Consider the following 21,632-nt stretch of genomic DNA (forward strand, 5'->3'; position numbering starts at 1 on the left):
TTTAAGAAATTATAGCAATAATATCAATAAAATCATGAAAAGAATATCATGTTTCCTTTCCCTTTCATTGACAAATGTCCAGTGCAATGCTCTCTGTATTGCCTCACACACTTCATAGACATGTTTCATCAATGCAGATTAATCAAAGATCAATTTAAATAAAAAAAAAAAAATAAGCATAGAGAGTATTTTAGAATTTTGTAGGTTTTGATCAAAATACATTGTTATTTTTATAATTTACGAACCTGTATTATACATTTTGATCATGTGATATCTGAGAATCTTACATTTCTAGAATCGATACATTTAATTTAACCTTAGACTTATAAGGCTTTCTGCTTGATAGGGTTTTAATAATATAGATTTGGAGTTTCTGATTCTCCACCTTGCACCACATATGGAAGCATCTATTGTTGAACATCTGGAAAATGCCAGCAGCCAGACAGTAGAAAGTAAAATTGCTTCAGATTTCCAGAACTCTTTATGCAAAACAGTTCCTGCTCCATAAATTGCATCCAAATTCCAGAGAGTAACATAAAGCAGCGAGATGATGTGTGGTCCTTTGGGATAGTGTGAGACACAGATCACCCTTGTCTTTGTTTCTGCGTTTCTTTTGAAGCTCAGTGGCGTAGAATCCTGTTTTCTGAGCTCTTCTCTGTGAGGTCTTTACTGTTCAAGATTTTATTTTGAGCACAGTTGAGAGGAGATGCAGAAACATGAAGTGTATTCATTTTTGTTGAGCAGTATGATTAAAAATCATTTTCCCTCAATGCTAACACACCTGCAATATGTCCATGCAGCTGCTGGAGGTTCAAACTCAAATTTTAGACAAGCAGATTGGCATTCTCCATCTTCCAGACATTCATGCATATGTCAGTTTCTCTTCCACTTCAGCCCCTGGGCATGTTATCACCTCCTGAAAAGAAGCAGAGGATTTACGTGGCAGCTGAAAGCTTTTCCCAGACCAGCACCCCTGAACGAAGACCTCCAATTTCACTTGACTGAAGTCTGATCCGTCTCCTCCGACATCTTGCAGCCATGTGCGGCACTGCCAGTGTATTCAAACCAAAAAACAAGAAGGAAGTGGAATGATTTTAGTCATTTAATATCAAAAAAAGGGAGTCAGGTGGCGATCTTCACATACAGCTGTAGAATGCACACTGTTATGCTGAATAACTCCATCAGATCAGATCAAATGGGAAGTGAAGGCAGTAAAAGCAGGTGCTTATCAGGAAGAGGTTTCTGAGTTAGTGCTGACAACAAGTGCGTCAGTATGTGTGCAGGATCAGGTGTCACACAAACTTTCTCCCTTTATTGTCTTCCCGATGACAGATGCTTGTTCCAAGGGTTCACTCTGGTAAAACTGCACTAGCTGGCTTTAATGAAGTGCAAGTGCAAACTTGATAAGACTCAGGAAGGAGCTAAATAATTGATGCACCTTTCATTTCATTTTAGCTAGGTTTTAAGTGGACATTTATATGTAATGCACCTTCGCTTGTGCACATTTACTAAAAACAAAGTCCATCAATATTTCTCACACTTCCTCTATTCAACTACGTAGCTTTTTTTCTCTTGTTGCATTTCTCAAAAACAGGCAATGTGAAACTGTAATAGCTTTATAATTGCCACAGTTCTGCTTTGAGCACTCTTTTTTTTTAAGGCAGAGCCCAAAAAAATGTCTAGTTTCCTCTAGAAACCCCTCAAGTGTCCCAGCAAGGCTTTTATTTCAGAACCACATGGCTCATACAGCAGGAAGCTATGAATAAAAACTAGGCTGAGAAACATTAATAATCTTTACACTTGGACACAGGAAAATGAGACCCAGACCTGGATTGCGTCTGTAAACTAAGTCATGTTACATATAAAAATGCAATTTAAAAAATGGGGAGTTGCCCTCAGGTTCTTGAAATTACTAAACCTAGCAGAAATATTGGAGCATTTTGAACGCATCTTAAAACTTTTATAACTGTGGATTATAAAAGTTGTGGACAACATGGACGTTGTCATGTAAAATTAATTAAAGTTAAGATTGACTGAGTATTGTATATGTTTTTAGTTCTCTGGCACTTCTACCACCTTGTAATTGTGTTTTTGATTTAACCTAGCTCATACATCCATCCATTTTCTGTACACCCTGGTCCCTTAGTGGGGTCGGGAGGGTTGCTGTCTATCTCCAGCTAACGTTCCAGGCGAGATACACCCTGGACAGGTTGCCAGTCTGTCGCAGGGCAACACAGAGACAGACAGAACAACCATGCGCACGCACACACACACACACACACACTCACACCTAGGGACAATTTTAGAGAAACCAATTAACCTGACAGTCATGTTTTTGGACTGTGGGAGGAAGCCAGAGTAACCAGAGAGAACCCACACATGCACAGGGAGAACATGGAAACTCCGTGCAGAAAGACCCAGGCTGGGAATCAAACCCAGAACCTTCTTGCTGCAAGGCAACAGCTCTACCAACTGCACCACAGTGCAGCCCTAACTCATACAATTAACACATAATTTGTTAGTTTATCCAGGACCACTAAAAATTTATTTTACAAAGATCAACATGACATTTTACCCATAAATTTCCACAATAAGACTTTATTTTGAATTCCAAAGGCATTCTCACTATTAAGCAATGTTAAAAAATTATAAAAGTACACACTATGTGTGCTAATAATGTTGACAATGATCGTGAACAAATAGCTTAACCCGTAAGTTTAGACGTATAACAGGTAGAAAAATGTATTTATGTGAACTCTAAACCTATTTCAAAAGAACTTGCAGAGAAACGCAAAAGTCTTCACAACTTCTACACTTTTTTCCATTTTGTTAAGACACACATATAACTTCCATGTGTTTTATTCAGCTTACCAGTGTACCCTAGCTCTGAACATTTTGAAAGCTTGAAAAGATAAAATAAAAAAGAAAGACACAGCAAACGTGAAAGAAGGTCCTCTTGTTCAATGCGACCAAAATTGAGAGTTTATTCCTACATGAAAAAAAATACTATTTGTGGTGGTAAAGCTAAAACTGCACATTACCCTGAACACACAATATGAGAGGTTGAGGTTCACCCTTCTCCTAAATGTAAAATCTGAGTTATAAAGGACTAGTTTAGGTAAAACGGGAATGGCTTCTAACAGATTCACTATACTGCAAATTTAAAAAGCTTTCTCAAATTTTCTTACTCTTAGGCAACTGCCAAACCGCTGTTAATATTTCACTGGCATTAACGACCAGACTATCAATGCCTTCCAATGTTTTAGCAATACTTACAAAACTATAAAGATTATTGTAAAACATTGTTTCTTCTAGGTTGCTCGCATGAATTTGAATATAAATCAGCATCATTGCGATGGTTGGAAAAGCAACAACATAACCAGCAGCCAAAACACAATCTATGACAGGTAACATCCTGAAAGATGAAAAAGATAAACAGACTGGCTTTGCTCAATAGTAGAAGAGGCACACTTCTACTTCCTAGTTTTCACCTCTTTTTTTTTTCCATTTTACTTTGCCACCTCCTCCTCTCCCACCACGGGCCACTTTACTTTGATTCAGCGCTGTATCTGTATTTTAAATGACTCAATTACATGGGATCCCGCAGAGAAAATTACGGGTGGTTTCCACTATTTCTCTCCACTGGGACACCAAGACCCTTTCCGTGGCTCCAATAACCCCCCTCCTATTCTCCATCCCTCTCTCCTTGCCACTCTCTCCACCTGTCCTATTATGTTCCACTCCCACAGTCGCCAGTTTTTCTTGATAAACATCCGCTTTTCTGGGTGTATCGGAGACTGACAGGAAATAATAGCTAAATGGTCTTGTTTGTGAGCTCTCTGCACAGTGAGCTGACAAAAAAAAGGCGCTTTACAGGTAATTCTTCTGCTGTCACCACAAAACAAGCTGGCGCAAAGAGTTTCTTTAAATCTGAGACGAGATACTGCCCAGATGCAAACGGCAGGCATGACAGTGATAAAAGCATATCAGCAGGCAGAGCTCCACGGAGGGGCTTTTTTTTTTTTTTATTCATCCAAAGCGAAGCAGATACGTGATTCCTTTCGGCACTTTAATCCCACAGCTTGCTTTGTCCCGAGGCATTTTAAAAGAACTAAGCTTTCATCCTCTCCATTGGTGTTGAAGATGAAACCCTCCGCCAAGTTGTGTCACTCAAACTCATTGAGTTGAAAAGTGGCTGGATAAGCTTTAACCATGAAACACAAGAAGCCATTCGTATTGTTGTGCACACAAGTGTGAAACTGTTAGTAATCTAAACCCACACTGTACACATGGAAATCAAACTAATTGCAATTGCAGTATTTGTGCTACAAATGAATATCCCCAAGTGTCTATGTTTATTGATGTGCTGCATTTAACATTGAATGTCGTTTAAAAAAAAACTGATTGGATGTGCAGGAAAAAAAAGCAGGAGTGACCTAAGCAACCGCCTCCACTCACCAGCAGAAGTTTGTGAAAGGGGCAACATATTGCATTTCTCAGGGCAGCACAGTCTTGGCGCAGTTTTTCTTTTTTTCATCTGTCAGTTGTGTCCCAAATAAGCTTTCTGTTGATTGAATGTAAAAAATGTAAGAAAGTATGAAATGTTGGCTAAAGTTGCTGTCTGATTCAGATCCACCAACTCAATGCTTGAGTAAAATACTTTTTTTTTCTTTTGTTTTCAGAAACTGAGACCACATTTGATCATTTTCTGATGCCCAAATGGATATGATAAGGGATAAAGCCTCACTAAAGCATACAAACATGGACATTTAATCCATCCATCCATCCATTTTCTTTCACCCTTGTCCCTTAGTGGGGTCGGGAGGGTTGCTGGTGCCTATCTCCAGCTAACGTTCCGGGCGAGAGGCGGGGTCACCCTGGACAGGTCGCCAGTCTGTCGCAGGGCAACACAGAACACACAACCATGCACACACACTCACACCTAGGGGCAATTTGGAAAGGCCAATTAACCTAACAGTCATGTTTTTGGACTGTGGGAGGAAACCGGAGTACCCGGAGAAAACCCACACATGCACAGGGAGAACATGCAAACTCCATGCAGAAAGACCGGGGCTGGGAATCAAACCCAGAACCTTCGTGCTGCCTGGACATTTAATGAAATGTATAATTTTGACATCACTCTCACACATACTAAAATCTATCAGACTGAATGGTAAATTCAATCTGTCTAAAAGTCTAAATAATTGAATACATTATGCCTTTATGAAATATTGAAGGCTCTTTTTATATCTTACATTTCAGAATATCAACAACTCGGTTTTGTTGCATGGTGGTGGGGATTGTATCAATGTCTCAGGGACTGGACACAAATCAATCACTGATTTTACCATGAACTTCATAATGTTCAAATAACTGCAATGGATTGATCTGTAGAGCATTAAATTCATATTTCTGGAAGCTGAGCTCAAATTTTACTAACTCCAAAATACAAATGCAGAAAGGAGTGTTTAAAAAAGTGAAAAAAAGAAAAGAATTGTCAGGTTATCAAGTCACACTAGTAGAGCATTTCTGTGACTGGAAAGAAAATATGTAGAGCTTTCCATAAATAAGCGTTTCCTGCATAAACATCCAAAAATAACAGAATCCTAGCAAAACATTTCCAAATAAGTAGAAACTGAGCTTTGTTGTCTGTCTTCCTTCATCTTTCTTGGATGTACATGTGAATCTGTATTTTTTTGCAAAAGATTAGTAGCTGTAGACTTTCTGCTTTTAGGAGACAGACATCGATGTTGGACATTGTCTCCCACCATGCATGAGGCTGTTGCTGAACTGGAGAGCTCCGTCAGTGACAGACTGCTGCATTGGTGCACAAAGGAGCATTGCTGCAGATCCTTCCACCCAGCAGCTGGTGATTATCACTGCTTCCAGCAAATTCAGTGCGTACATCGCTGCTGTTATGGAGAGTTTTTCTCCACATCGATGTTGTTTGCTTTTTTTTTTGGTTTGTTTTTGAAAAGTTGGTTGTTAAGCAAACAATTACATGCACATTTTGCACATTTGTTTTCTTTAAATTACCCTACTCAATTGCACATTAAAAAATTGCACATAAAAAAAAAATTGAAGTATGCCATTTTTAACAATTGTTATTTTTCTTTTGTTATAAAATTGTCCTGTCTGTGCTCATTGTTCTCATTTTTATATCCTTTACCAGTGCGTAACTGTTCATCCTTACACTTCCATTTATCTTGCTGTGGGTACCCCTCCATTTCCCCACTGTGGGACATTAAAGGATAGAAATGGTTCAAAACATTTCTGCATTGAAATGTCAAATGAAAGGTCAAACTCTTCCCATGGAGAACATGTTTTGCTCAACCTTTTAATTTGAACTAAATGCATGTGAAAAAAGTTTAAAGTCAAAGATAAGTGAAAGGATTGAATCAAAGTGAATTTGGAATATTCAGGAGAAGCAAAAGAATATAACTAAATTTCAACAATGACTAAACAGAAATAACGAAATGTCTCCCTTTTCTATGTATTTCAGATAATATTTACCAGGCTCAGTTATGAAAGCCAGTTAAACACCCAACCAAAACAGCCTCTATACCCTGTGGTGTAATTCAGCTGCCAACAGAAGACATTGCATTACCATCCATCATAACACACACCATTATGACCAAATAACCAGGGCCATTAAACATTTACATCATCTGTGGGGTTCTCTGAGACTGGAGCAGATAAAGCTGCCGGCGTAGAGACTCGAAGCCTTTCACTACTTTGCGGAGCAACAGATCGAAGAACATAAAAAGTGTGTTCTCGCAAACAAACCCCACCAGCACACCCCCAGGAGAGGAAAGGGAATGGGGGAGCCGCAAGGAGATAAATCTATTGATTTAAGATCTACACGCTGTGTTGGTGTTCACTCGGGGGAAATAGAAAAACAGTAATGTGAGGGGCATTTTCTGCTTTGATGTGGAAATGGTAAAAATAAATTAGTGATGATAATGATAGTTGCATTTGAGAAACTACAAGATTTGTTTCCTACAAAAACATTTTCGATTTTCATTTTGATGTATTGGGTATTAGTGGCAGAAAACTTCTAGATTTGTTTTCTGAGAGAAAATTTCAATTTTCAGAGGATTTCATTTGCTTAATTTTCTTAGTGCTACAAGTATTTGAAACACACTACATCAAAACCGTAATGTAACTTATGACTATTTATGTGCAATGAAGTGGGATGGGAAATGATACATTTTTGTCAAAAAAAAAAAAAAGTTTTCAAATGAAGATCTAAAAAGTCCGTTGTGGATTTGAAGTCTGCTCCCTTTCCTCAAAAACTCTCAAAGTAAGACATTTGAAATACCTAGTATAATTTTCTGTTCACTCGCAATTATGGATATCGATCATGTAGGATCTCCCAAATGTATTAATAGTTTAAAAATATTCTGCAAATCTGAAAAATGTGGTGTGTATTAATTTACTTATTTGGGGGATTTCTGAAAGCAAAAACCAGTGCAACCAGGCCGGCTGCACTGGTTTTTATTGAGGGGTGTCGGTGAAATAGGGGTTAAAACAACTGGATTTTCTTTCAGGATCTTATTTGTAAAAAATAAAATCTTTGAAAAACAGATATGTTCTTTCTACTTGACATTGATTCACTACTTTGACAAGGCCTACTAGAAAACACTTTCAACGAAATGTATTAAAATTTGTGGTTGATTTGTGACAAAATGTGAAAACATTCGAGGAGCATTAATTACTTTCCAAAGCACCACGCTCCAGTATTTAAGCAGGAATACTAAAACAAATAAAAATTCTCTTTGCAACCTATTTTAGATTAAGAATAAAAATATATTAACTAAACTCTGACACAGATGTAGCTGATTTCATGACTCATTTAGACAGTCACAGTTTTGATCACTTGTCTAAATCCCTGATGAACAAAAGAGACGCAGATTTCAAAAGGTGTAACCGGTATGTCTGTCAGATATGGAAGGTGAACAATGTTAAAGCACAACATTAAAATAAATTCCCCTCTTTAAGTCTCGGGGAAACGCAATCAATTCTTGTCACCCCAGGAGAGGCTGCAGACTCCAGACTAGTCGATAGTAGCTGGTAGTTGAGCTTCGTTTTGTTGTAACAGGAGACGGAGAAGTCCTCTTGCTCATTGACCCTTTTAGGTGGCCGAGACTAAGCAGCAGGCAAAATATTTCTATTTTTCTATCAATATTTCATCACCAGCTCAGGACAAACAAAGCCAGAGGCTTTGACCGTAATGGTCCCATCTGTCTATAGATTGTCAGGACATCACTGTATGGGTGTCCTTTGACACCAGAAAATAAGCTTCGACATCAAGGTAGAAGTGCACACACACACACACGCACGCACGCACGCACGCACGCACGCACGCACGCACGCACACACACACACACACACACACAGACAGGAATCACGGATGTTGGCGAGCCTGGAAGGCAAAGAGTATCCTGCTTTAATCTGATGGTTCCTCACAGATGGTCTCTTGATGTTGCAGCAGGAGATCAAGTTTCAGGAGTATGAATGAAGCACACATCTGAGCTATTAGGACAGATCAGCTCTGTCAGAGCATGAGTGGCGTTTAAGCCGTGGGACAGAAGCAATAGAACTGATTCACAAATTAATACAACAAATGCTTCTCCTTACGCAACCAGTGTTCAGCCAGACTCGGCTATCACGCTAAGAGAAGGTTGCGTAAAACACCATTATTGTAAATTGAAGCACTTATCATCAATTATTACAATATATCCTGATCCATCTGATGCTACGGATGAAAATAAAATGTGCAATTATAAATATTTGATTGAACAGCAAGCCGGCAGGATTAGCATCCTGGCCTATAAATCGCTCTTTGTTTGTTAGAAATAAGGGAGTGACCTCATCATCTTCACCAGGCCCATTAGCTTTCTGCACTAACCTCCAGAGATCTGCCCATTAACCCCTTATATCTGCTAAGTAAAGCAGCATTAAGTGAAATGTGGAAACACAACCGGCAGTTTATTCAGATATAACTAAATACAAACAGGTAAACCATGCAAAGGGAATAAGAGGGGCCATATAAACCTCCAGAGGTTGGATTAAACTAAAATCTAGGGAGGTCATTAATGCAGAAGATTGTTGCACATTCATATTGCATATATTTTTTGCTCTCGTGGAAACCTTCATGAGAGCTTAGGTTACACAGCAACCATGGGGACGGAGAACCACTTTGGCATCTAATTGGTTGTAATTAACTCTGTATGGTCATTGTTCCGTCTCTCATTGTGTTTTAAGAGTAAAGGTCACAGAACATGTGATACTTTTCTACTCTAACTGGGAGATGAAGAGCACAGATTGGATGACCACAAAATATCCTGATCGGTTGAAGACAGCAGACATTCCTGTAGGCTTTGTTTAGTTGGTTGTTTCTTTTGTTAGCCAACAAATAAGTCAGTGTTGTTCTGTAGAAAGACAGCTAAGTCTTAAAACATGTAGGCTTCCAGTTTTAGCATTATATTATGTTTTGTTTCTCTGCTAGGCTCTGCTAGGTTCAAAGTAATTTCCATAAGTTGTAACTATGGACTACTCGCTTGATTAATGTGAAAAGTTTTAGAGGCATATTCCTGGGTCAAACTGCTAACAGTCTAAAACTCTAGCTGTGTTTTGTTTTTTTGCCGAATGTGTCAATGCTTAAAAATTATATATATATTTTTTCTCTTTTCCAAACTGTGAAAGTGTACATTTTTTTAAAATCTAAAATTGTTTCTTTCACTATATACAAATATAATTCACCTTCTGTGTAGAGACCTTCTAATATCATGTTATCAAATGAGCCTGTTATCTTTATCCACTGTAAAAACAGAAAAACTGTAGAAGTTATGAAAAAGGTTAAATTCAGGCAGACGTTGTTTACAGATGAATGCTAAGAAAAAAAACTACTAAAATGATCTTATCTCAATGCCAGGAAAATGTACTCCAGCAGATCAAATATAAGTTTTCTCACAATATTACATTTAGGTCTGTATCTTGACTGTATGAGTGAGTTAGAAAAAATTGACTCCTAGGTTAAAATTACTTTGAAAAATTATTGTTTTCGATTCACCTTCAAGAGGGTTTCACCTGGTTGTTATGCCAGCTATCACCCTCCTCAGTATGTATTCTCCCTATTGGCTTCAGGTCATTGTCAGATCTTATAACTATACAGCTTCGTCATCTGTTTATTCCCAGTGTCATGGCTGTCATTTAGGTTTTTTTCCTGTGTACCGTCTGTTTGGATGTCATTCACTGCTATGGTCACCCAGTTTTTGCACTGGCTGAATGTTTATAGGCTGAATGCACAGCTTGCTAGCCTTCTCCTCGCATTTATGCCTCCGTCGTGGAGAAACATGATGATATATAATAAACTACCTATGTCTAAATTGTTTGCATTTAACTTTTAGGCAAATAGGAAAATATTTGTTATTCCTGGGTGGATTTTTAGTATCTACTGGTGAACTGTAATGTCAAATGGCATACAAATTTTTACAACTTTTAGCATCACAAAAATCTGAGTCAATGATTTCTAGGCTCCCTCTCATTGCCAGCAGCCATGCCCTGTGCACTTCATTTCAGGAGGTCACGGACCCTGATCCTGAACAAAAACCTCCTTTGTGGGAGCACTGTTGGAAGAGTGACAAGGACTTGAAGGTTAGCCTCCTAAGGAGGTTGCACAGGAGTGTCCATTAGGGCTCTGGCCTGTATTGCTGCCGACTTTCATGTCGCGCTATTGTTGTACAGCTTTCCCCTGAGAGGTGGACACCGAGTGGGTAATGAGGGGTAATTGGTCCAGGGTCAAGGATGATTAATTCCCGCGGTCAGGTGTCGAGCAGTTTTCATACCTGGCTGGCTGAAAAGCAGGTAGGAGGTGGAATATGAGATGTGGTAAATGAGTAAGAAAGTGGATGTGTAGCAAGGAACACATGCACGAAAATAAGTGGGGGGTAGAGGTCTTAAAAACAAAAAAATAACATTTTGTAAATTAATAAACTCACTACCTCATTAATACACAGTTCTGTGACTGTGAATTTTCAGGTTTCCAGCTAACCTGAAAATTGGTTAACCTTGATTATAATTTTGTTTGCAACAAACTATTTTGTTGGCAAAGCAATAAGGCAAAAAATATATCAAAAGTTTCTCTATTTAATTTTTTTAAGTACCAAAGCTACAAAATTCTATTAAGAAAACCAAGAAAGTTGAACTGTGATAGATGTGAAACAGTTTGTACTGAGAAAAATTATTGTAATATGAACAAAAAAATTGTAAAAACTACAAAGAGATGTAATAAATACAAAAAAAATCACAATAGGTGTGAAATAGCCAAATCTTACTACAAATTAACAGAGAAAACCCATTTTCTAGAGACACTTTTTCTTGTCTCTGTACTTGTAAAAAAAATATATATATATATTTATATATAAAGCTGCTGTTGTATTAGTCCAAAAAAATTCCAATGGATCACCAAAAAAAAAAGTTAAAAGGTCACAAATAGCACGATGCCAGACCAAATGTGCTGAGCCTCTGTTCATGTCCCACCTTCCTTCCCTTCAGCTTGAGTAGCTCATCTGAATACGTCTCCATCCATCCCTCAATTCCAGCCAAGCAATTTTGGACACTGATTATCCCAAAGCCAGTGCATGCGTGACAGTAAATGCAGGGGCTTGGCTGGTAATTGACCAGGCAAAGACTGAGACGCCTGCCGTGTAATTGAACAGGGGTTGAGGGGGCATTGCAGGACTGAAAGGGTTTGAGGGTTCCCCACTGCCCATTAGACCTGGCAGGGGGTCCCGTGTGCTTGTGAACTTTATCATGAGGCCCACGGCGTATCAGGCGCTTCAGCGCAGGACTGACACCTTTCAGTGGTGGGGATGAGGGCGTGGCAGTGAGGCAGCTGTGAGGGTTCAAATATCACGGAGCATAAGACAAGCTAAGTCATTATTACAGCTGTCAGAGCAGAAGGCAGAAAGATGGCTGGGCAGATTTACCAAAATTATGAAGAAGCATGCATCTATTTGTTCTTTGTTTTGAATTAACCAAATATGGCATTCACCCACAAGTATTTCACTTAATTCAGATTGGACATTTTTAAGAATTTGGTTCTGTAAACGTGACACATTCTGAAATGAGCGCGCACACAATTGTCTTCTTTTGCACCATGCTTTGATGCATTGAATTACATAGAGATGTCTTTTTGTGCTACACAAACTTGACACATTTAAGATGTCAATTTCAGCACTCAGTCAGTCTTGACGCAGATTCTAAGTTGGATTTAGGTCTCAACTTTGACTAGGTCATTCTAACATGTGAATTTGCTGTGATTTTACACCATCACAGTGTGGCTCTGGCTGAGCGTTTAGAGTCACTGTCCTGCCAGAGGGAAAACCTCTGCATGAGTCTGAAGTCTTGCATTCTCAAACAGGATTTGCTTCAGAGTTTATCTCAACTCAGCTCACATCAGCTGTGATCAGCTTCCCTGTTGCTACTAAAATGAAGCAATGCTACAGGATGAAGCACAATTAAAAGTATGTTTAAGTATTAATTGTGCTTGCCGTATCCCCATCACGGTTTGTGGCAAACCGCACAGGGGATTTCTTTCAGTCGTAGTTTTTGTTTTTTTTTGTCCTTTGTTTTAGGGAAACACAACAAATAGTTGTCTTGCTGACAGGTTCCCCACCTGAATTACGAATCTCTGCTGCTTCTTTAGAGTTACCATGGTAACTCTAAGAGAGTAGCAGTGGCTTTTTTGGTTAAATGTTCAATGAGCAGCATTTGTTCTGAATTGAATGTACTTACGGTATATAGGCTTATTTAGGCCATCATAATAACGTTGGCTGAATGCACGCTACACTTTTCATGTTTTTATTTCGAAAAATGTTTCAAACCAATGCATCATCAGTAAATTACTATTACCACTACTTTGTGCGAATCAACCATGTAAAATTCCTATAAAATATTGTTGTCCGGTAATATTGTGGCTTTTGCGAGGCATTATAATCCCTCAAAAAACATGAAGAAAAAGCCTTCCCATACTGTGCATATGTGCACTCAGAGGCGTTCCTCTACTCTGTAAATGTAGGACCCGACGCTGAGCAGTAAAATATACATATGTGACCCGATTGCTTTCCCTTCCGTTTGACTTGAGCCGTTTGTGCTCAGAAACAGCCTCATCACTTCTGCTCCAGCGGTCATCATCAGTGATCCATCAGCCTGTGCTGGCCTCCATCTGCATATCGTTAAGATGATGCTGCGTCTCCAAGGTTATTGAGCGCAACAGTTAAACAGGCAGGCGGCAATAAGAGGACGACTGTTTCACACCTTCATACTTTCAGTGACTGATATACTTGAAAAAAATAAAAAACAGTGTATATAAATTTATATGTTTCTGTAGATTTGACTGTTAGAAATTAAAGGTTTACATGTAGTCAGCAGATGCTCTCAAAGATGAACGTGAGCTTTTCTTTTTATCATGCAATATAAAGTTTCAGTGATTCTTAGGTTCAATTCCAACCAAACGTTCAAAACGTTCATCTTCAGACAAAATAAAACTACACTGCTCAAAAAAATAAAGGGAACACTTAAACAACACAATATAACTCCAAGTAAATCAAACTTCTGTGAAATCAAAMTGTCCACTTAGGAAGCAACACTGATTGACAACGGGGACCCTCGTCGGGTCAATCAGTGTTGCTTCCTAAGTGGACAGTTTGATTTCACAGAAGTTTGATTTACTTGGAGTTATATTGTGTTGTTTAAGTGTTCCCTTTATTTTTTTGAGCAGTATACTTCCTTGTTTGTAGGTAGCATCTAAGATCCATTAACATTTCAGTTTGTCATAAATTTGGCCACATTAACTTGAATTCAATTTGAAGGAGTTGTGGTAAGAGCACTAGCTGACAAGTAGCAGCATCATGCTGAGGGGTTGTTGTGGAGGCAAAGGGAATGTAATATGAAGATAGAAAACTACCTCGAGTTTCTTCATCGTTGCCTCTGAAGTTGACAGAACAACAAAACCATACATAGCACAAATCATTGTTTATAATGGATAAAGTAGACTAATATAGCATTTGACAGAAAACCAATCAAGTTAAATGAGTTCCGGTATGTCTGACAAGAAGAGTAATAAAAAATGACATTGTTTATCTGCGACTATGTAGGGGACAAAATAACCAATTCTTTCTAGGTGCATCTAATTGAATGCAGAAAAACAACATATTCAAACTTGAATCTTGCTGCTCGAACGATTAAAGTTGTATATTTTATTTTTACTTCACAGTCAGCTCAAATTACCAATCAAAACTGTTTTGATAGTTATGCTAATGGTTTTAGTTACAAAGCTAAACCTCTGATCAGAAACACATGTATTAAGAAGAAGGAAACAAACTCAGTAGCTAAAATACTAAAAATTTTATCAAACGTCAACTTTAGTACGCATTAGAATATATTTTGATCTAATTCAAACAGGTTTTTCTAAACACTTGACCACCTAAGAAAAAGCTTTGACGATAAGAGGCTATTGTGCTTACATGCTGATACCACTACACAAGATAATAAGGCAAGAGGTCGACAATGGAGGAACAAAGTCTAAACCTATTAAGAGTTTAAGACACAGTGGCAACATGGAAGAAGAAAGGAAGATGGTTCACGGGACGGCAACAGTTACTGTTTGTTGCCAGAGGGTCCCTGCAAACGATGATGCTCTCTTAGCCTATGGAGGAAGAGAGAATACCAACTTTTAATTGAATTTGTAAAACTTTTTTCACCTGTATTGCAAGTAGTTTTGGTTTCAAGTAGTAGTTTCAAGTAGTAGTTTCAAGTAGTACTAACCTGACAGCATTAATCCTTATGAATCCAGAGGCGTCACAAGGGTCGTAGTCTCCTTGTACATCCATGCTGAAGAGAAAATAAGTAGAAAAAGACATGAGACAATGCTTTTAAGTTATGTTCAATTTGTAAACAATTTTTTTTATAGAAATGAATGACATTCCTGTGTCATAAAACAAATAGTTAGAAATCACCAAATCATGATTATATTGGAAATGTAAAATTAGAATCAATAATAATCATACTAGTAGTCATCAAAATGCATCTTACTGACTAAACAAACATGAATAAAACTCCTTAAAGTGAATATACAAAGGGAATTGAGAAAAAACATTGTGCAAGACTCAAACCCAAGTTTTCATGAATAAGTTAAAGTTTTAAATACCTTATCTAACGTTCAAGGAAAGGAAACTTTAAAGGAAAGGCAAGTAAAGATGCTAAAATTATGTGTTTGACTTTCAAAGTCAGATCTTGGATTTGGGAACTCTGTCCTTTCAACATTTAGTTGGTGGTCAGACAACCTGTTGGCGATGGCAGCTGATGTGCTCAGTTACCAAGCAAACTTAGGGCCATTTCCAAGTCTGCTTTCCAACATCAGCCTTCTTCCATTTGATTTTTCCAGCTTGGAATCGTACACTTCCAAGTACGACCACAAACCAGCATACATCCTGGTTAGTGAATGACAAGTAAAATAGCCAAAGGGAAATAAATTCGACTAAAATGTTCAGATACGTGGTCTCTTCAGCTCTTTTGAAAAAAAAAAAAAGTTCCTATTGATTTCTTCTAAATGCCCCTGTTTGGCACTGTTTGTCCTGAATGATGGAGAATCAATCAGTGCTGATTTTGGTCAGTGCTGAGCCTGCCCAGAGGGCATCAAGGGTCCGTCGCCTGAACAAACCCACTGTTCCCACATGTTCATGTGCACAAGTGCTCCAAAAAAATAAAATAAATAAATAAATAACTCCATTAAAAAGAATTTAAAAACCTCAAACAATCGAATCGTCTCATCTGTAAGCCACTCGTCGTGTTGATTTTGTAATCTGATGTTTGTCTTCCACTTTCTCAAAGGAAAAAGTAGTGAATATATAACTTATGCGGGGGTCTAATGTCAAGACCGCTCTTTGTATAGACACCTCAGCGAGCGTCTTGCAAAGAGTGCTGTGTAATTACAGCAGTTTCTACCTGCAGTGTTTAATACACTCTCTTACCGAGTTCTCTCCTCCCTGATACACCCCCACGTCCCGGCGTACAGCTTGCACTCATTCTTTAAAAGCACTTAGCAAAAGAGGAAATTGCCAACAAATGATAGGATAAACATTATAAAACGAAAGGACGACAACTAAATCATCAACTCTCAATACAAGGCTCCCTACCCGGCACCTGAGGGCCATTATGAGCGAGTGGCTACAAAGAATACGCCACTTTGTGTGTGTGTGTGTGTGTGTGCGTGGAAGTGTGTGATTGTGTTTTCCTTTAAGAAACCCTGCAGTCTAATTGAGAATAAAGCCGGCCAGGAGCGAGGAGGGTGACATTTCTATCTCAGACGGGTGCGGTGACGGGCTGTATTACCACTGCGTTAATGACGCCGTTTACTGTTGCCTGTGGAGAGCCAACGGGATGTCGGTGGGGGTTTCATGCCTAATCTGGTCCCTCCGCATGTGTGTGTGTGTGTGTGTATAGATAAATGTGGCTAGATTTTGTGAAAGTGTGCTCTGCTTTCAGGTGAGTCAAAGCCAGGTACAAGCATATGTTATTGACAATTGGCACACCCTTGATGACTTGAGTTTTTAATAGTTCTCCATAAATTTGCAAACTGACTTATATGCCTAGAGAGCATAGGACAAATGTATTGTCATTTCTTAATTTAATAAATAATGACAGAAAAGTAATTGCATTTTCTAAAACATCGACGTCAACACTCCAGGTGTTGCATCTGAAGCACACCTGATGCAGCGAATGAAACCACTGATTGGTTTTGTCGGGCGTTCCTGAAATTACCACTGATTTGCAAATTTCTCTTAAGAAGTCAGCTCAGCGAGTTGAATAACATTGAGACTGCCGCAGTCATAGAAAGAGGTTTTCATGTTGAATTTCTATAAAGTCCTTATAACAACAGTTCCTGTGCAACATGTTTATTGCAAAAATATTTATTTTTGTCCCAATGTAGCTAATTTGAAGTGAAGATTGAATAACTTTGGATCTGACAGTAAAATAAATCTTTATATTTGCACTTTTCAAAAACATAATGAAAAATTAAAAACTCTCTAAGGAGTGTTCAGGAATGTGATAAACAAGAATTTAAGAGTTTTACTGCAGGGACTTTCAAGAAATGTCTGGATAGTGCAACCTGGGGGCATAATTGTGGACCTCTTTCCATATATGCTTTTTATAACATGGCGTTTTATTGGTTACAGATGCTTTTTAATAGTTTTATTGTATTCTTTAGTTTTGGAACGCATTCATATGGTTTGACTGATTAATAAAGAGGCCACATAACAAAATTGTTCATTTATATTTGATCATGATAATGCCGACCAAGCCATAAAGAAACAAGTGCTGCTTTATTATGCATATATCTGGGTAATCCTATCAACAAAACTATCATTGTCATTACCTCTTTGTACACTTTCCAGGATAATAAAAGTACTACTGTCTGTCGTCAGTCTCAAAGCCAAGGTTTTACTGGAACTGTTTTCCTCCCCACTGTTGCCGCATGCTTGCTTAAAGACGATAGCTGCAAAAACAGCAACTTCAGCTGCTTACTTAGATAACGTTTACCAAATCGCATTTGATAATTTACTAACCTTAACTGTATTCTATAATATTTCGGAGTGAATTGAACTGTAAATAAACATATCTAAATTGTATTAAAATGAACCGAACTGATTCAAACTACATTTGGATACCGTCCAATTAGATTGCATGTATTTGGGTTTGGTTTGGACCATTTTGTCTGTGCCTTGAGATGACCCTTGTTCTACATTGGCACAATCGACATGCTGCCTTTTGGCTTTAGGGAACAAATATGATACAAAGTTGTGTTGTTCCAGCTCAAGATGAAGATAAAGACTGACTCTAATTTATCTAAAGAGAGACTCAAGCTTGTGTGTTTTCCTGAAACCAAAGTATTCTTCTCAAAAGCTGCATGTAACAGATCGAAAGAGCTGAGCACAGTCTCAGTTTATCTCCTTTCTTCTGGAAAAATGACTAACTCTCTGTAAGTGATAAATTACTGGGCCTTTCTTTCAGTTTATAGAGCTGTGCTTCTCACTGTGGGAGCCATATTTTCGTCCCCTTTTCTCTGACCTGCTTAACTACCATGACACCCAGCTACTTTTCTCCTAAAAGCCGAGCAAAATCACCTCTCTCCTCTAGCTGAAAACACCATTAGCTCTCTGACTCTAGGGTACAACTGAAGTGTGTGTGACTTAAGTGGAGATGAAGAGCCATATGGAGAGGTTTTCCTTTGGTCAGTGCTGAGCCTGCCCAGAGGGCATCAAGGGTCAGTCGCCTGAACAAACCCACTGTTACCACAGCTAAGAGGGCATTGTGGGGGGCAACGGAGGGGTTTGGAGAAGGAGCTGCCCTGCAGGCTATGAGGGCTACATTTCTCTGATGTCTTTGTGAGGCAGGGTCAGTTTAACATGCTGATGTTGGGGGTCATCAGAGAACTTGAGTGGTGAACATGTGGAATAGTCGCACTGTGCCCAGAACAGTCACACAAGCAACGTCTGTCAGGTTAGGATAAATGAACGCCTTCATTGAAGCTGTTTTCCAGCCACACGCACGCACGCACTCACACACTCACGCACACACTCACGCACACACTCACGCACACTGTGTTTACCTGACCAACTCCTCGTTGTACAGCGACTTGGGCGACTCTCGTCCAAGGACGTAAACCTGACCCTTGAAGACAGACAGCTGGACCTTGCCCTCGACGTTTTCCTGAGACTTGGCTATGCAGTGTCGCACAAAGTCACATTCTGGACTGTACCAGAAGCCTGCGATGGAGACACAGCAGTGAGGGAAGCTGTTGCAAAAGATTGATGTTTCTGATTTTAGTCAATGCCAACAAGCACAGAAAATAAAGCTGTTTTTGTAAGTTGTTCTTTTTTCTGCGTATAAGTATTTGGAATCACACATGGAACATGTAATGGGCTAAATTATTAACAAGGCTGCAACTGACAACTATTTTAGTTATCAATTAATCTGTCGTTGATTATTATGATTGTTGATCGATTAACTGGATAAAAACAAATGGCACATTCTGCAGATTTTTCATTTAAGTCTCTTTTATACAACATCAAAAATACATAAAAAATGCAACTAAACAATTAAGTACCTTTTTTTTTTTTTTACATAAGAATGTAAAACAATTAGTGCCTAAAATGTAATAACAACATTCCTTTAGTGAATGCCTGATCCTTTGTAGCAAAGGATCCATCTGAATCTGAAAAATACTAACATAAGAATGTAGAAAAACTCAACTCTTTCTGCTTGACTTAAAATAGCCAACAAATCATTCTTTTTTTTCCAATTAATAAATGGAAAGCAAAAAATGATTAATGGAAGATTTTTTTACAGATTTTGATCCAAGTTGAAGGTAAAACAATGCCACTTTTGAGTTTTGAGTAGAACAGATTTTAAAAAGTTTTTTTTTTCTTTTTTCATTTTAACTGAAAAATGTATATATTTGTGTACAGTTTTGGCTTAACTCCTGCTCTGAATGTGTTGTTTCAGGAATTGGGTTGAGTCAGTGTACTCAAGCTAATGATCAAATGATCACTAAATTAGATGACAATTATTTCAACAGTCTATTGATCATGATTAATCCAATTAGTCATTGCAGCCCTAGTTACTAATTCGGGCTGTGAGATAAAACATGATATATCATTGGTAATAATCAGTAATCTGAAAAATTCAGGCTTAAAAGCTGTTTCCTTTAGCCCTTCCCCTACTCCAAAGAAACAATTGGGACTTTCCAATAGAAAAGTAGAAAAAGGAACCTAAATCTACTAATATTTTGGGTGTTACTTCAACTTTATTGTGCAGCAGCATGAAGGATATACGTATCTGCACAAAGAAGAATGCTGCTCCTTGAAAAACTCCAATTCAAGAAACACAGATTAGTTAAAGCAACATCTTTTATGTGATTCGTCTCCGTCTGTGTCTCTTCATCCCAGGCAAAGTTCACACACCCTTTTCTTCTCCGCCGTTTTGCAGACCTGAACCATCATCAGAGCCCAGGGACAGATGGGCGAGGGACGAGTCTATATATGCTCAGAGGTCAGGCACACCCCGCTCAGCAGGGGTCCTCCTCTCATCAGCACCCGACCTCCACCTCGTCGTCTGGCTATGTTCAAAGGCACAATGAGCTCCGGCATTAATTTTCTCAAAATTCACACTCTAGTGCTTAAAAGCGACACTTTACGTATGCATCTTGGCTTATTTTGATGTAAATGCCTGTTCTGTCAATGCTATGACTAAATGATTCTCTTTATGCTATAATACATGTTGAGATATGTTAAGATAATGCTTGAAAAGTAATAAATTTTTAATGTAAAGGTAATGTAATAAAATAATTAGTTCATATTTTGTCCAATGTACAAACGTATGACATATACCTATAAAATCATAACCACACCCCATCATTTATTTCTATATTTTGAATGTACTTAGCACATATCTGGATACCTCATCCTAGTCTGGGTAAATGGAGCTGTAAACAGATGCAGAGCAGGTGGATTGTTAACATAAGCTCCTCCACTACCAGCCGTCTGCAATCTGCAATTATTAATGATTTAAACCCACAATGGGTTTAATCTCTGCCCTGTTCCTGAACGCAGAACCTCTACGTGTGTGTGTGTGTGTGTGTGTGTGTGCGCGTGCGTGCGTGCGTGCGTGTGTGTGTGTGTGTGTGCGTGTGCGCGCGTGTGTGTGTGTGTGTCAGCGCTTGTCTCCACGTCTCTAGAGGGGATAACTGGAGCGGCCTAGCAGTCGGTCTGTAATGGCACTGATCCTATTATGTGGATGAAGGTGCAGACGACCTGGGACTCGGCAGAAGGGGGGATTAAGACACCTGAGACAAGAAAAGCTCACAAACATGTGCACACACACTAACCGCGCTGTTGGTGTGTTTGCATTTGTACATGGCAAGCTTGCCTCTCACATCTGTATGCTAGAAATGAGAACTAGTGCGCTGAAGGATAAGCTACTGTAACACTTGACGGACGCTTACCATTGTAGACAAGTTCTGAGAACTTGACGCCGAGTCCCTGTTTGATCCGTCGGACCTCTTTGTCCATGGTAAACGTCTCGATGTCCAGATGGGCTTTAAGCAAGAGCGTGCCTCCAGGAGTTTCGTATATCCCTGACAAGAAGAGAGAAATTAAATTAATTACATTAACTGGCAGACGTTTTTATATTCATCTGACTTTTTGACACAAAAAATTACTGGGATTTTACATGGTAGAAATTTTTTGCAAATTCTTCATCAGTTTTGTTACAGACTCTCAATAAGATCTGTATTTTTGAAAAGAACATTCTATCCTATTAATATGCTTTAATCTAAAACTCCCCTTTGTAGCTTCGGTGCTCTAAGTAGTTTTTAAGCAGTACTTAGTTTAGAAACATTGCCTGTATTTATAAGAACTGATCTTTTCATCCACCATGCTGCTGTATAGCGTTGACAGCATGATGCAGCATCATGCTGTCACCACTATATTTCACCATGGAGATATGTTTTTGGTGATGTGAAGTGTTTCCTGCAACACATATTTTGCTTTCAGGCATTTACCACG

At 38.7% G+C, this 21,632-nt stretch overlaps 1 protein-coding gene across 1 annotated transcript in view; it reads right to left on the reverse strand.

Moving 5' to 3' along the window:
* Positions 1–14,021: 14,021 nt before the first annotated feature.
* The window catches only part of ass1 (argininosuccinate synthase 1), a 30,638-nt gene continuing 23,027 nt past the window's right edge, over positions 14,022–21,632 (reverse strand). Inside the window, exons 12-15 of the mRNA XM_008424338.2 lie at positions 21,071–21,202; positions 18,677–18,833; positions 14,833–14,898; positions 14,022–14,713 (exon numbers count right to left, since the gene is read on the reverse strand). Coding sequence (XP_008422560.1) covers positions 14,665–14,713; positions 14,833–14,898; positions 18,677–18,833; positions 21,071–21,202 — 404 coding nt within the window. The 3' untranslated portion in view covers positions 14,022–14,664. The remainder of the gene's footprint in view (positions 14,714–14,832; positions 14,899–18,676; positions 18,834–21,070; positions 21,203–21,632) is intronic.

This window comes from Poecilia reticulata, linkage group LG12, assembly GCF_000633615.1.
Source record: "Poecilia reticulata strain Guanapo linkage group LG12, Guppy_female_1.0+MT, whole genome shotgun sequence".
NCBI lineage: Eukaryota > Metazoa > Chordata > Actinopteri > Cyprinodontiformes > Poeciliidae > Poecilia > Poecilia reticulata.